General features: G+C 42.6%; 1 protein-coding gene across 1 annotated transcript; it reads left to right on the top strand.

The window, feature by feature from the left end:
• The first annotated feature begins 5,391 nt into the window (after positions 1-5,391).
• LOC131245729 (GDSL esterase/lipase LTL1-like) lies at positions 5,392-13,827 on the top strand. The gene is made up of 5 exons (XM_058245385.1): positions 5,392-5,693; positions 5,785-5,912; positions 6,165-6,407; positions 9,377-9,629; positions 13,263-13,827. Exons 1-5 carry the CDS (start codon positions 5,465-5,467, stop codon positions 13,493-13,495), a joined length of 1,086 nt encoding a protein of 361 aa, XP_058101368.1. The 5' UTR covers positions 5,392-5,464; the 3' UTR covers positions 13,496-13,827.
• The last annotated feature ends 2,743 nt before the right edge of the window (positions 13,828-16,570 follow it).

Raw genomic sequence — 16,570 nt, 5'->3', positions numbered from 1 at the left:
ACCGAGTTAAGTATTACCCAGATCGTACTTTGCTCGAAATCTATTCGAGTACCAAAAATCAACTCGTGCTCGGCTCAAACTCATTTCGAGCCGAGTCAAGTCGAGTCGAGTGAGTAACCGAGCTTACTCTACTACAACTCTAGGTATTGATATCACCGAGTTCTATTGGCTCCATCATGATGTATATGTTATGTCAGCATTTCATTTTGCGAGATAATTTTAGGACATGGGTTCAAAAATAAGATAGATACAAAAGCTTCAGTAAACCCTCTTAGAGAAATTGGTTGGGTCTGAACGACCGACATTAAAAATTATTGGGGTATGAAAGTTTTGGATTAGGTTGATATTTGTATCTTTCTTTTATTTAGACCTGTGTGACCTTATGAACAGGTTGGATGACAGATAAATATCATGATGGGCTCCCTAATGGTCTATTTGATTTTTCATGTATCAAGAAAATACCTGGTAAAAAGCTCATTATTACCTTTCAACTCTGTTTAAAATTTCAAGCGTATTTTCGCCTTGACAATTGGTCCAAAAAAGCTAACTTAAATTTGTGGACCCTACTATAATGTGCATGAAATATCCACACCGTCCATCTGTTTTATCAGAAGATTTTAGGGCCCAAGTCCAAAATTAAGACAGATGCAACGCTTAAGTGGCCCATACCACATGAAATGATGGCCTTAAAGATCACCATTGAAAGTTATTTTGTTCATTGGGTCCACATTGATGCTTATTTATCATCTAACCTGTTCATGAAGTCATAAAAATATTGATAAGAGGTAAACACAAATATCAGCTTTATCCAAAACTTCTGAGGGCCACACAAATTTTTTTACAGTAAGCATCCAATTTCCACTGTTTCTTATGGTGTGGTCCACTGGAGCTTTGGATCTGCCTCATTTTTGGGTTCATGCCCTAAATGAGGCTAACATATAGGATGAACGGTGTAGATATGCCACGCACATCATAGGGGGCCCTACATTCATTTGGTAGCCATCGTCGGTTATAGGGCTTAAAAGTTAAGCCTCAACTAGGGGTGTACATGAACCGAGCTAGCTCGGTTAGCTCGCTCGACTCGACTCAAAAAAGCTCGATTCAACTCGGTTTGAAGCTGAGTTCGAGCCAAGTCGAGTTGATTTTTTGAGCTTGAAAATGAGTTCGAGTTGGCCCCTGCTCGACTTGACTCAGATTGAACCCAGCTTGAATCGAACTTCGATCGAACCATTTAGGTGACTTGGTTACTTTGATATTAATGTTGCTCACCAAGTGTTTGATGAAATAACTCAAAGAAGTGTGGCTAGTGGCAAGGAAGGTATTTATATCAAACCAATACCCTTTTTTCTTGATTTTTATGTTGCTTAGAAGTTGTTTAATAAAATACATGTAAAACCATTGCTGCCATCTCAAATGTAGTGAGATTTTGAAGGTGCATAGTCCAGGTGTTTGTGAAAATGCCTCAATGGTGAACTCGGCTCGAGCTGGCCCGAGCTGCTGACCGAACCAAGCCAAGCTGACTAGTCAGGCTCGAGGACTGAGTCGAGTCAAGTTTGAGCTAAGGTTAACTAGTGGCCGAACTAATGCCAGCTCGATTTGGTTCGACTCCATGTACACCCCTACTGTCAACATCTGTATCGGAAACCATGCCGTATTTACCTGGGTAAGTAATGATTACCCATTTACCAGGTAATTACCTCTTGCATGAAAAATCAAACAGGCCCTAAAAGTTTCAATAGTGAGCGACATTGTTCCCACTACTTTGTATGGTGTGGCCCATTCAAGCTTTGGATTGCTTCATTTTTCGAAACATCCTAAAATAGTATCTTTCTTTTATTCAGACCAGTGCGACATTATGAGCAGGTTGGATGGCAGATAAATATCAAGATTGGCCCCCTGAAAGCTTCATTAGAGACTGTCATTGTTCCACTAATTTATATGGTGTGGTCTATTTAAGCTTCGGATCTGCTTGATTTTTCGTAACACCCTAAAATGGTCTTACAAAATGGACGAACAGTGAAGTTATAACACACACATCATAGTGGGCCCCACATAACTTGGTGACGTCAACATACCACCGACGTCCGTGGAATTCAGCAAACCACGCATTCCGCCTCCCCAAAGGGCCAACTCCGGGCGCGGACTGGATACTGACAAGGTCAGTAGCCAAATCGCTACTGAAGTGACGTCACCAAGCACTGTGGACCCACCATGATGCATGTGTTGTATCCGTACCATCCAACCATTTGTAGAGATCGTCTTATGGTATTACAAAGAGAATGAAATAGATCTAAATTTCAAGTGGACCCACCATAGAAAACTGTGGGAGCCGTTACACCCACCGTGGAAACATTTATAGGGCCCACAGTGATGTATTTTTGAGATCCATCTTATTCATAAGTTAACATAGAGATAGATGAAGTGAGAAAAAAATATCAGCTTCATCGGAAACTACTGTGGCCCTTAAGAAGTTTTGAACGGTGGATGTCACTGTCCCCACTATTTTCTATGGTGGGGTCCACTTGAACTTTAGATCTATCTCATTCTCTTTATAATGCCATAAAACGATCTCTAAAAATGGTTGGACGGTATGGATACAACACATGCATCATGGTGGGGTTCATAGAGCTTGGTGACGTCACTTCAGTAGCCAATTCGGTACTGACGTTGTCAGTATCCAATCCGCGCCCCAGGCGCAGCCGTCGACAGCCCTATTTTGCACTGTTTAAAAATGGCAGTGACTCCACTAATCTCGAGTGTCCAAATTGTGATAAATCAAATCACACGGATCAAGCAATCTTAATCATCCAATCAATAAATGGCAGGCAAATGGGTGGTTAAAATGTAAAATGGCCAGAGGTATACGTTGCATAGTACCAGTTAGGTAGTTCTGGAACGCAGTACGAAAATGCCCTGTGCATGTTTGAAAAGTCACCACCATTTATAAACGTGAAAAGCATACACTGTAGTCCGGTAAATGAACGCGTTACGAGAACTCAAGAGGGCCCATAGGGAAATAGCAGCACAACTACCGGCATTGATATCAAAGGGGTTTGCTGTGTTCAAACGCGTGTACATGTAAGTTCTATACACGCCACCGTATTTGGTAGAGTGGCATATGGGTGAGATATCCAAGCCGTTCATCAGGTGGGTCCTATTGTGTATTTATCTCAGGACGGTGCACAAAAATTACAGAACAAGGAATTGGATTGAAAAAAAAAAAAAAAAACTCGGCTGAGTTTGACAGCGAATTTATTTCTAGAAATTTTGCCATGCTCACACGCATGTGCAATACAGCTCATGTCCACGCCACACATGTGGCAGCATGGCTCGTAGGTGCGAGTTCCAATCCATGTAACAGGTGGGTCCTACCTTGTAGGTGTTTTCATGAAAGTAGATCTGGTCCACTCATCAGGTCGGCCCTAATCCAGGAAACAGTAGGGTGGGTAAGAAAACTTCAACCAAGTTTTCCAGAGCCGTACGTTTTTTTTTCAGACAATGGCCAACCCAATGCTTGTTTTAGGGGTGGTGCTTTTCTTATGGATGGATTGGATCTGGGACCTCCGTGCCATGATGGCACATGTGTGGCCCGTACATGGGCTGTATTACACACCCGTGTGGCTTATGAAAAGCACTTGTTTCTAATACAGTGGCCTGCCTGTGCATTCCCTTGATTTCTTTAGATCCATTCGGAGGGACCCAAGTGATGAACGGATTGGATCTTGCACACACGTGCTATGTTGGCACGTAAGGTGGCATGTAAAGGAGCTGCATCATATCGAGTATCACATACAACGGTCCAGATAAGAAAAAGGAACAGATATTACTCAATTTATAGACTACCACCGCAAACTCTACCGGTGTATTGAGAAAAGTAACACGATGTAAATAACGGACACTTGTAACCTGTGCAAGATCCAGTCCGTTCTTCAGTTGGGGCCCACTGCTACTGTGTCAGGTTGGAAAAATCAGACTGGCCCGCTTGTAGCGGACCACACACGTGCATTGAATACAAACCCATCGGTCATTTTTTTCCTCACCACTCATTTTCTCGTACACATGTGGTCCACTTCGTCGACCGACAGAAATTTGTCCCAGCGCATGTTAAAAGTGACCCAAGCCTGACAAACGGCCAAAATCTCACACATGCTGTTTGATACTCTGGGAGAGTGTGATGGTTGATACGCAGGCAATCAGATACCGTCCAAGTGGCATGCATTGACTTAAATTAAACTGTCCAGCTCGTGGGCACACTGTATATACGCGCTTATCCTAACCTAAAATCAGACAGGGTGTACGTCATGACCTCTGATTCGTGGACTCTTCTTAACCAAGGGATTTGGACGATTGGGCATTTTTCATCTCAACCATCCATTACATGCCCACCAATCAAACTAGCCTGACTTTAATATTGACGATTCATCTAAAGTGGGCCCCACCATTTGGACGGTTTAACTTGAAGATACTTGTATGCTACATCTGCAACTTCCTGATGCTGGCGTATCAAAGCTTTTCCGGCTATTTACACATCACATCATAATCATCTTCGTGACATTACAGACACCACGTGGACCCACATGGACCATAGGCTCTAGCCCATGGACGGTAGGTGTGTAGTGCTACAATGCAACTCACCTTGCTCCATGGACTCTGGGACTTGGATTGCGGAGTGTGGCACACGGCACCAGCGTTGGTGCTGTATAGTGCTGGAAAAGCTCTGTGGACCCTACCATGATGTCTGTGCTTTATCCACGCCGTCCATCCATTTTGGCTGCTCATTTAACAGTGGATCCTGAAGATGAGGCAGATCCAGATATGAGGTAGACCACACCACAGGAAACAGTGGTGATCGAACACCCACCGTTACAAACTTCTTATTTTCCATCCAACCTGTTGATTGGGTCACATAGACACGGATGAAGGGGCAAGGCAAATATCAGCTTGATCCAAAAAATTTGTAGCTACCAAGAAGTTTTTAAAGGTGGGCATTCAATCACCTCGGTTTCCAGTGGTGTGGTCCATCTGAGATTTGGGTCTGCCTAATTTTTGGGATCAAGTACTAAAATAATCTGAAAAAATAGATGGATGGTGTGGATATAACTCAATCATCATGGTGTGTCCCAGAGAGCTTATCTAGCCACACCCGTGTGCTACACTACACAATCCAAGTCTAGTTTTTCACCACGGTAAGAAAAAGGCCCTAAAAAGGACACACACGTGCAAGAGTAGTTGATAGCTGTGTAGTCCACCTCATTCTCATCGGGTTAGAAACGGGCCATTAATACTCCAATGTGGCAACTGCATGTCACTTCTTGTCTAAAGGTATGGCCCGTAAATGTTACAAGCTGGGCTATCACATGCAAAATTTATATAAAGCCACCCACCTTAGCCTTCACTTCTAAAATTGTGCCAAAGGGGTCTAATACGAGGGTTAGAATCATATCCATCTAACCTCATAAACCCCATGGATGCTTCATTTGCTCTCCTTCTTTCACTGATGGCCCTAGTGGCAATGGCCACACAGGTCGAGGCCCGCGCCTTCTTCGTCTTTGGCGATTCGCTCGTCGACAGTGGCAACAACAACTACCTGGCCACCACTGCACGGGCTGATGCACCGCCTTACGGTATCGACTTGCCGTCTCGCCGCCCAACGGGTCGATTCTCCAATGGCCTTAACATCCCCGACATTATCAGTTGAGTGGGCCAAATATATATATTTTTTTCGCAATCGTGCATGTAATGTGTGAAGAATACAATCATAATTAACGAATGGTCGTGTATCAGGTGAGAGGATGGGCGCAGAGACCACATTGCCTTACTTGAGCCCAGAGCTTACCGGACAGAGGTTGCTTGTGGGTGCCAACTTCGCGTCGGCGGGAATCGGAGTCCTCAACGACACCGGCATCCAGTTTGTAAGCTCAATTCACTTAATGGGTCTAAATGGGTCAGGTCTAGTTTGTATTTTGATTGGACTCACCTGGTCCAGTTAGCTTAATTTTGTAATTGATTAATGTACACTAAGACCCAAGGGTCGAGCCCATGTTCTTAATATCTTGAGCCCAGTGTTATAAGTGCTGTGCTGTATGGACTGTTTGGGACCATGAAATGGTGATTTTATTTAATGAAGTATGATTGAAGCTTGATGGTCTGGATTACATTTTCAGGTTAATATAATCAGGATCACCCAGCAATTTCTGTACTTCCAGCAATATCAGCAACGGTTGACGGCTCTGATCGGCGCGGCGCGGACCCAACAGCTCGTCAGCCAGTCACTCACTTTGATCACCCTTGGTGGCAATGACTTCGTTAACAACTACTACTTAGTGCCATTTTCTGCCCGATCGCGTCAGTACTCCCTGCCCGATTACGTTCGCTACGTGATCTCCGAGTACAGAAAGACATTAATGGTATGGATTAGCCCCCTAAATTGGATTTTCTAAATTTGAGTCCTGTTTTTCGGTGTGTTTGGTTGCACCCAATATATATATATATATATATATATATATATATATATATATATATATATATATGGAAGCATGCTCACCTACGCACCTACACACGTGCACACCTTTGCACACGTGTCATGGTTGTCGAATCCGAACGGTCCATAAGATGTGGAATCCCACGAAACCTCGAGGGTGAATTTTCACTGTGATTTAAGATTCTGGTGGGCCATAGAAAATAGAAATTCAAATCAAGGGAAGAAACTATTTGCATTTTTATAGCCCACCGAAGTTTTGGTTCAAAGTAAAAATTGGTATCAAGGGGTTTTATGAGATTCTTTTTCATGTGGACCGTTCAGATTTTCGAGACTCATCAGATATGATGAGTTCTCGAAAAAGTTTGTAGATAGCTCGTGGCAGGTGAACGTTCCGCTATATATATATATATATATATATATATTGTTAGCTTCTTAGTATAATGAACTGTAGAGCTGGGTATCGGACTGAGTCGGATCGGATTGGGTTTAACTTGACTCGGTTCGAAATCTGCAGGGCCTGATCCGAACTCGATCCGATTCGAGACCGAGTCCAAATCATTTGACTCGAATCGATTCGAACCCTTGCTGGCCTGAATTGATTTGAGTCTAACTCGGTTAGGAAAACCGAGTCGGGTTGGATTGGACAAGGTTCGAATCGTCCATTTTTTTCAACGGTGTGAAAATCATTATTCCCATTATTTCCTATGGTGCGATCTACTTGATCATTGGATATAATTAAAATTTAGTATCAACCCATAAAATGATCTGAAAAAACTGATGGACGGTGTAGATAAACCAAAAAAATTCAAGGCGGGCCCCACATAGTTTACTCAGTATGATAAAAACATACTGAGTTAGTCAGTACTTAATCCAATTTCATTGCTTCTCGAAGAAGTTATGTAATTTTTTTTTGCATATATATATATATTTTCTGGTTGGGTCCCATCAAGTACTACTATGTGAGTTCTTATCAACTCCCCCTTTTTCCATTTTCATCTATACTTCTCATTTCATCTATACCCAACTCTTTAGAATAATAATGTATTTATTTATTTTCTCTAAAGAAAATATGTTATTAAGAATTGGTTTATCAGTGTTCATATATATATATAGAATAAAATTTATTAGAAACTATAAAATACACACCATGTAGGGCCCGGATCGGATCCAATTGGATCAGATTTTGGATTGGTCCGGTCTGGATTGACATTGATCTAAGCCTGATCTGATAAATGGTCGGATCTGCCTGATCCTACCTAAACTGCATCAATCCAGGCCGTTGGTTCGGATCGAATCGGGTGAAATCTGGTCGAATTGAGTTAGACATGCCCGGCTGTACCCAACTTTAAGCTCACACATCACTGTTAGCCACCCCCACTAGGGAATTAATACCAAGACCTCAATGTTGAAACAAGGTATCTTTCACCCAGGCTACCACTTGAGCTATGGATCAGGGTATGCCAATATCATAATATATGATTAATCGGTCTAATGTGGTGAAAAATACCATGAAATTTCATAATACATGGTGTAACCAAATGCGGCCTTCATGTTTTGTGTGTTCTGTTGATTTTCCCATTGAATCCTGGTCTCAACAGCCGCGACAATGTGGTTTTTGTATGAGAGATCTGGGCCGTTTATTAGGTGATCTTGTCGTGTTATGTGCTGTCTCCTAAAATCAGGCCAGTTCGGAAATCAGGTGGGGCTACTCATGTATGATTAAATTTATTTTAGTCGTCCATTTTTCTACATAGACGTCTCGGCCACCCCAATCATGGGGTTCCGAATGTGGTAGCGTGCCCACTTACCATTGGTGGAGAAGCTGGGAGGGCCCACATATCACAGGATCAGTTCTCACGGGTTCCATGTGGGACCCAATTTGCTACTTGGGTGGGGTATACCAACCTTAGCTTCATTATGTCCAAATTGGGAAATAAACATTTATTTTCCACAAACTTTTTTGGATCCGCATGTGGGTCGCTGATTGCCGTAGTGACGCCGGTATTATAGATGGCCGAAATGACCTGTGATAGGATTTCATTGGGTCATGGGTCGCTGTTAGACATGAATTATCTGATTATGTATTGAAATTAAAAGTTGTTAGGTTGAGTATATATTTAATATTAACGGTAGTACATAGATTCAATCAAATCCCCATCATGTCAGACCTTAGTCACAGGCAATCTCCATCCTTAGTGGCATGGTTGGGATTTTGGGTGATTTCAGGTAATTATCATATTTCTAGCTCTGTGGGGTCCATCTTATTTGAAATCTAAACCACGCTTATGGTTATCTGCTCACCGTACATACACAGAGTCACCATGAACGAAAACTTGGGTGGGACACCACACAAGGATAAATGTGTAATTAGGCACGCGGTGTGGCCCACCTGAGCTTTCATCCGTCACTTCATCCTGGTGGGATCTGCACGTGATGAGTGGATTGGATGGAAAATACACAACCGTGTGGACCCCACATCCAAAAGTATCAACCAGCACGTTCCGCCAGAGTATCAAAATTATGGGAGTCAATGGGTCGTGGTCGGGCCGGCCCGAGAACTCGCCCGAAATAGTTTAAATTCCTGGCTGAGCCATACACCAGGCCCGGCCCGTTGACAGCCCTAATGAAAGCTCTAAAATCAATACGGAGTCTCATGTGCATGTGCCTAACATTAATGAATGTGTTTTATCATACCATGTCCTCTGATTTGGATTCCATTGCAATGATAAGTGGGCCCCACATCATGTACATCGCACGCTACACCCAATGTAAGGAGGCCCATTATATAAAATTCAAATGCAATTACAAAAAATCAAGGCCGTATAATGTTATGTGGTCCATGAAAATCGAATTTTCTAGTATAAGAAGAGCTAATATTTCTAGCCAACATTGCAGAGGTTATACGAGCTGGGCCCACGGCGGGTCCTCGTGACTGGAACTGGGCCTTTGGGGTGCGTCCCGGCCGAGCTCGCCCAGCGCAGCCGGAACGGTGAATGTTCTGCGGAACTCCAACGAGCTGCAGCCTTATTCAACCCACAGCTCGAGCGGATGCTGAGTGGACTCAACCGCGAAATCGGTGCAGACGTTTTCATTGCCGCTAACACCAGAACTATGGCCATGGATTTCATCAGCAACCCACAAGCATACGGTAAGATACTAATCCATTTCAACGGTGATAAATGCAAACGGCTGAACCCAATGTGCTATTTTTTGTGATTTGGCTTGTCCAATAGGTGGTCCACCAATTGAACGGTTTAGATCCGCTGGTATAGTGAGGTAATCAACAGTTTGTAGATGCTGGGCATGCATTGTAGTGGTTCTTCAAATTGTTCACACGGTAGGAAACAATGGCTGGGATCATCTGATGGGGAAGATATCAGGAAAGCACATAACATGGCCCACCTTCTCAACTGATGCTGTATCCCTTAATGAAATATCTGGACTCTCGTTGAGCGAATGTGCCCCTTCCACACCATTAGGATAGAGGGTTAAGGGAAAAAAGGACCATCCAGAAGAAACGATGAAACTGGACCGTTAGGATCCTCCAATCTGAAACCATTTTTGGGCCATCACCCATCTATGTTGGGGCACATCGTATCAATGGCATTTAGGAACCATGGACCCACTTGCTCGGACTGAATACATCTGTAGACTCTACCTGTCGGCCCTGTCTAAGCAAAAAAGGGTGTTTTTAACTGTTTTAGAAACCTTAAGTGCGTATCCCATATCTCTATTCGATAAAAGAAAAAGGGTGGGGTGGTCCAAATCTGTGGAACTTGTACGTGGGCCCCAGTCATTAAAGACGGGGTCCACCGAGCCATTATATCTTGGCTATTTATCAGCCGGGCCAAAAAAGACAAAAGTCTGTGGGGCCCACCGTGGTCCTTGTGCGAGATAGGCTCTATCCATCATTTGTATCAGATATTTTAGAACGTGAGTGAGAAGTAGGAATGGGGATACCTTCCATCAAAACCTTATTTGGGCCACAGAAGTTTTGGGTAAGGCTGAGATTTGGAATTTTAATTCATCCTGGTTAGGTTCACCATACCAACGGTCTGGATGGCATATCAAACATTGTGGTGGGCCACAGGAAGGTTTCAATGGTGAGCTCCCCATCTAAGATAGTGGGCCACACCCAAAACCCTGTTCCCCCACAATTTTACTGCCATTAAATATCATGGAAAATGGTTGAGAGGATGGGCGGCACAACGTTACAAAATTAGCTACGCCAGTTGGTTGGAAATAGGTGGGCCCTATCATTGAAATTTAATATGCAAACCTACTTCTTTCTTGCCAGTGTGTCGCATGTGTTTCTTGCCAGTGTGTCGCATGTGTTGGTAAAAAAGGTGGACCAGGCCATGATGATCATCTTGTATGAAATTCAGGTAGATCCACTCGTCGATTGGGACAAGACATCAGAATCAATGGATGGATATCCGATGGTGTGGCCTACCCAATGAGTCGATGGGCCTGATTTTCGTAGCAAGTGTTCTTCATGGTGTGGCCCACCTTATGCATGCATCCGATATTCTACACGTGACACATTGACAGCAAATGAAAGTTCATATATTCAATGTATGTGATACAATTGTTAATACACGCCCCTTGTCGTCATGCAATTGAATGAGTGTGCTGTTGTTTTACTACGGACAGACGAGGTTTTTTTTTTTAGAAAAAAAAAAAAATAAATAAATAAATATATATATATATATATTTTATGACACACCACCCTTTACCGTGGTGTGAAGACTGTGGGCCCACCGTGATGTATGCGTTTTATCCATGACGTCCATCTGGTTTTCCAGCTCATTTTAGGGCATGGGATTAAAATTTAAGCATATCCAAACCACAAGTGGACCACACCACATGGGAATTGAACGTCTACCGTGGAAAACTTCATAGGGGCTATTGGATCATGCTCATATTTATGTTTTCCCTTCATTTAGATCTTTGTGACCGTTCGAATACGTTAGATGGCAAATAAACATCACTGTAGGCCGTAAAAAGGTTTCAACGGTGGATATCACTATCCCCACTAGTAGTCCGCCTGTGCTTTAGATAGGCTTTAATTTTGGTCTCCAGCCCTGAAATGAGCTGGAAAAACATATAGCGGTGGGCCCTACAGAGTCTTCACATCACGGTAAAGGGTGGTGAGTGCCTCACTTCACAATCTGGGTCCACGTGTGCATGATCCGAGCTTCAAATCAGGTGGGCCACACGATCGGATCTTCTGTGCAAAGATCAAGCCGTTCCGCTCATCAGGGCGGGCAGAAGATCTAAATGGCCTGATTTTTAGGCCAGAAGATCTAAATCGTGACCCACCTCTCTTTTGGCACGTGTGCATGGGTGAAGATGGATAGGGCTCTTAACAAGCCTCAGCCGTTGATCTGATGGCTCCCAATGAATGGATGAAGCCACAGATATTTGGATTTTATGGTTTACCTTTCTTTATGTAATTTTTTAATAGTTGATCTGCAGGCTGCTAATCCAAGGGTCAGGATTGTCGGACTTACCCATTCACTGTGGGGACCCATCAGATAAACCATCTTGATCACTGAATCATGGGCTTCCATGCTCAAACTGAGGATGCCATGATGCTGGTTTAATGATCCGGTTCGTTCATCTGATGGGTCCCACCACAGATGGACCGTTCCCCAAAATTCTCCCATATAAAAAACATTATAGCTACCAAATCTTGGCATCTTTATAGTTGAATGCTGAGCGGTACTGCTTTTCTTCTTTTAACCGTCCATTTTGAAGTCCAATCTATGAGATAGGACCCTCCAATCGAGAGGATTTTTCGGTCATGATCCATCCACTGTGGGACCCATCGGATAAAAGGTCTAGATCATGAGTCCTCGCAGAAAGAGGGGACGCGAGAATGTTACAACCATGCTTCTAAATACTCACTTTTCTTAGGCAATTGTAACCATCCATCCCACCCATGGAGCATGAGACTGTGAAAAATAAGTCCAAATAAATGGATGAATCGGATCATCCCATTACTGCCAAATTTTCAATGTAGTCTATGAAATGTGCCCCGGATTTAATGGACTGTTCAGATCCATTGATTAGACTGTCCAAGTGAACTTAATGCAACTAGGACCACTACAAGCACAGGGTTCGGTTCTATCCGGTTTTTAGGGTGAAACTCTAATCAAGCCATTCCCAACTGTTACAGGAAAACTAGACAGAGCCGAACCATTTACACCCTAGAATCGAATTGGAAAAAACCGGTTCGATTTCATTTGGTTCCACAATTTTGAGCTTTTTTATAATCCAGCCTAATTGCATGGGTTTTTTATTTAATAAATAATCTAACCTAAACTCATCTATTGAAAATTTGAAAAATCTTGTCATGGTTTGTTTTTACAACCCTTTTGTGTTCCTAAAATGATTTTGTTGTCAATGTTTATTCATGTTGTAATCCATTTGATGAATGGTATAGTTATTTATTTATTTATTAATTGACCAACTGGTCGGTTTGGTTCTACAAAATCCCAAGATGAGAGTTGAGGTGAACTAACCAATTCTTTGATTTTCAGAACCGTAACCAAAAGTGGTGCACATCGTAGCCCAATCAAACAATGCGGTCTGGTCAGTTCTGATCCAGTATACAGGTTCCATGTGCACCCAGCCAAACATGTTTAAGCCATTTCTCCAACCAAAACCATTAAAAGTTTAGCTAAACATATGTGTGAGATCTGAGCCTTCCATCAGATGGGCCACACTAAAAACATCTTTCAACATCCTCTTACTACTACAATACTATTCTGTGCAGGGTTTGTAACATCAAAGATTGCATGCTGTGGCCAAGGGCCGTACAATGGGCTTGGGCTTTGCACACTAGCATCAAACCTATGCCCCAACCGGAACGTTTATGCCTTCTGGGATCCCTTCCATCCGTCGGAGAGGGCGAACAGGCTCATCGTCAATCAGATCTTGACCGGATCGACCCGCTACATGAATCCAATGAACCTGAGCACCATCTTGGCCATCGATTCACGGGCCTAGTAACTCCCATCACCGTCAGATCTCTCTATTTTCCTTTTACGTATCGTTTCACCGTCTGTGCTTTGGCTTTTATGTGTTTCTTGATCATGTTTCACACCTACATTACTTTGCATCTTAATCGGGCGTGTACGCACATTCATACATGCCGCGACGTATGTAGGCGGATGGCTAATGTTGGATGGTCCAAGTGAGCATGTATACTGGAGGGGGTGTAATACTGTTATGTGTAGGCAGAGCCTGGTTTTGAGTGGTGTATGTGGGATTATTTACTACGTATTTTAAAGTTATTTGGAAATTTACTACGTGGACCTCACGCAATGACGTGTCTTTCATGTGTGTTCTCCTTGTTTTTTTTGTTTTTTTATGGCCCACCAACTTCAAATTAATGGTCCTGGACCTGTACTGGAAATATGAAAATCAGTGTGGTCTGGTTAGATTGGAAGTTCCATGTTCTTCAGTTCTTGTTCTGCTGAATATATATGGTTGGATCGTGAAAACAAAGTTTTCAATGGTTCACATCCAACTCTAATGAATGGTCAGGATCATACTTATTGGTGTTGTTATTGCTCTCTAGGCTATTAAAATTGGTCTAGAACATGGACGGTTCGGATCGTTGGACAATTATGGGCCTGACATTATGTGGCCCATGGATGAGCTGCACACTAGGCCCGAACTTGAAAATTGGTTGGGCCCGGGTATGATCCGCCCCGGCCCAAAAATCATCGAATTCCTTACTTTCCATGCGGATGTTCCCAAGCCATCACGTGCTCAAGTGTGCCACACATGTAGAAATGAAACCAACGGTCTACATTTGTCCAACCGTGGATTGGAATGATGTATTTGCAGGGTAGAGCATATGAACATTTGTAGTTGGGCTGGGCTAGGTTGGGTATAACTAAATATCTTGAGCCCAAGCCCTATCCTTGAAGGAATTGGGCTACGGGTCATCATAGTAGGTCCAAGACCAATTAAAAGCCAGGCCCACCAACTCTTTGGAACTATCTCTGCATGTAGACCATAGATGCCCACTCAAATAGGACCCTTCTTTTATGGGTAGAAAGAGTCGGCGACTCGACCCAACTCATATGGGCCTAAGTCCCGCTCTGGGAAGAGGGAGTGACTCATAGTATCGAACTGGATTAGGCATGTGATCAATAGAGTAGTAGGAAGAGGTTTTGGCTAGGGTTGCACACGGGTCTGTTCGGTTTGATTTTGGAGTGAAATCGAAACTGAACTGTTCTTAACAATTTTAGGATATTTGGAACCTGAACCGGACAGTTAGCACCTTAGAACCGAACTGGAACCGGAACGTTAAAACTGGTTCAATTTCACGATTCTAGGTTTTTTATGATCCAGCCCAATTGCATCTTTTATTTTATAATTTAGTCCATGTCCATTCGTGTTGTTATCCATTTGATGAATGGTTTAGTCATTGTATAAGGTGTGCAAAACTATATTTATGGAAACAATCAAATAATGCATTGTAAACCATAAATTATTAGTCAAATATGAAAACAATCAAAGGGTTTTTGGCTTGATTCCAAGTTCGGTTCTGCAGTTCGGATCCACGGTTCAGTTCGGTTCTACATACCCCTAAACTAAGAACGGAACTGATGTAATCGGTTCATTAATTTTTGGAATCGGAACCAGAACCGGTGTACTCTAAAACCGGACCAAACCGGACCATTTAGTCGGTTCCGGTTTGGTTCCACGGTTCTACCGGTTCAATATGCACCCTTAGTTTTGGCAATAGTCTCCAAAACTTGCTGAGTTGACTCGAACAATGCCTGAGTCGCTATTCGACTCGACTGGATTAAGTCATCTCACATATGGGCATGTTTGTATGTTAATTCATGTTTTGTGCATCGAAGGCACTTAAGAGCGGACGTAAGAAGATCATGAAACAATAAGAGAGGGATTATTTTCTTCCTTAAATAATTAAAACCTTAAATATTTGAGCCTACTAGAAAATAAGAGAAAAAAACTCAAGTATTTCATTGAATGATATGTATATAACTTTTAAATTACACCAATAATAAAGAAATACCACATCCTAATTCCAAATTTATCCAAAATAGTAAAATTCCAACCCAGTGTGTCTAAACATTCCCATAAATGGGCTTTCCAATCAATCACGTCAGAGTCCATAAAATAGACGATCAAGAAAACGTTGAGAATCACAGGCACCACTTGTGGGAACCAACAGATGGCACACATGTTGGTGATCCAAGCCATTGATCAGGTAGTGACCATTGTAAATTTTCCATGTACCAAAAATCAAGGCAATACACCCATCAAATGGCTTTGCTTGGAATGCTGGAACTTTTTTTTTTCCCTTCAATCTCAAAATCGCCAATTTTGTTGTGCAAGTTTGATTGTCTGATCACAAGAAGCGTACCCAACGGTCATGATTGTTCAGCCAATGTGATTTTGGGACCGTGACTCGGTTTAGTTAGCTTAGTCTGAGTTAACGTATGTCTTGTGTACAAATTTTAGTGTCTGCGTATCAAGTGTTGTACGCAGCTGGAGTATCAAATAACGGGAGTGGATTAGCTGTTACCCGGGTAACACCTTAGTGGGTGTTACTCTAACCGTGTGGGCCCACCTTGATGTATTTTTTTTGTATATCCACTTCATCCATCTGTTTTTCCATCTCATTTTAGTATTCGATCCAAAATCATAAGAAGATCCACATATCAGGTGGACCATACCAATAGAAAAAGTGATTAATAACCATTAAAAATATTTTATGGGCCACAAAAGTTTTGGATCAATCTGATCCTTCTATTTTACCTTCATCCAGATCTTCTTGACATTATCAACAGTTTGGATTGCAAATAAACGTTAAGAAAACCTTCCGATGGGCCCTTTGGAAATTTTAATGGTGGTTTACTCAATCACCACTGTTTCCTGTGGTGTGGTCCACCTGAGATTTCGATCTGCATATTTTTGGTACCCCATCCTAGTACGGACGGGGTGGATATACAACACATCATCAAGGTAGGCCCCACGGTAGGGGTAACACCTAATTCGCTCCCTCAAATAACTCCACGTTTAATCCCGACCCTACAATTC

Source organism: Magnolia sinica, chromosome 5, assembly GCF_029962835.1.
Source record: "Magnolia sinica isolate HGM2019 chromosome 5, MsV1, whole genome shotgun sequence".
NCBI classification, from domain to species: Eukaryota; Viridiplantae; Streptophyta; class Magnoliopsida; order Magnoliales; family Magnoliaceae; genus Magnolia; species Magnolia sinica.
The sequence above is the reverse complement of the archived record's forward strand: the minus strand, read 5'-3'. Positions and strand labels throughout refer to the sequence as shown.

What these genes read in the sequence shown, in the direction of transcription:
- LOC131245729 (XM_058245385.1), top strand. Translation starts at nt 5,465, where the DNA reads ATGGATGCTTCATTTGCTCTCCTTCTTTCACTGATGGCCCTAGTGGCA. An exon ending in TAACATCCCCGACATTATCA is followed by an intron (nt 5,694 to 5,784) that starts GTTGAGTGGGCC and finishes GTCGTGTATCAG; the next exon opens with GTGAGAGGATGGGCGCAGAG. An exon ending in CAGCAACCCACAAGCATACG is followed by an intron (nt 9,630 to 13,262) that starts GTAAGATACTAA and finishes TATTCTGTGCAG; the next exon opens with GGTTTGTAACATCAAAGATT.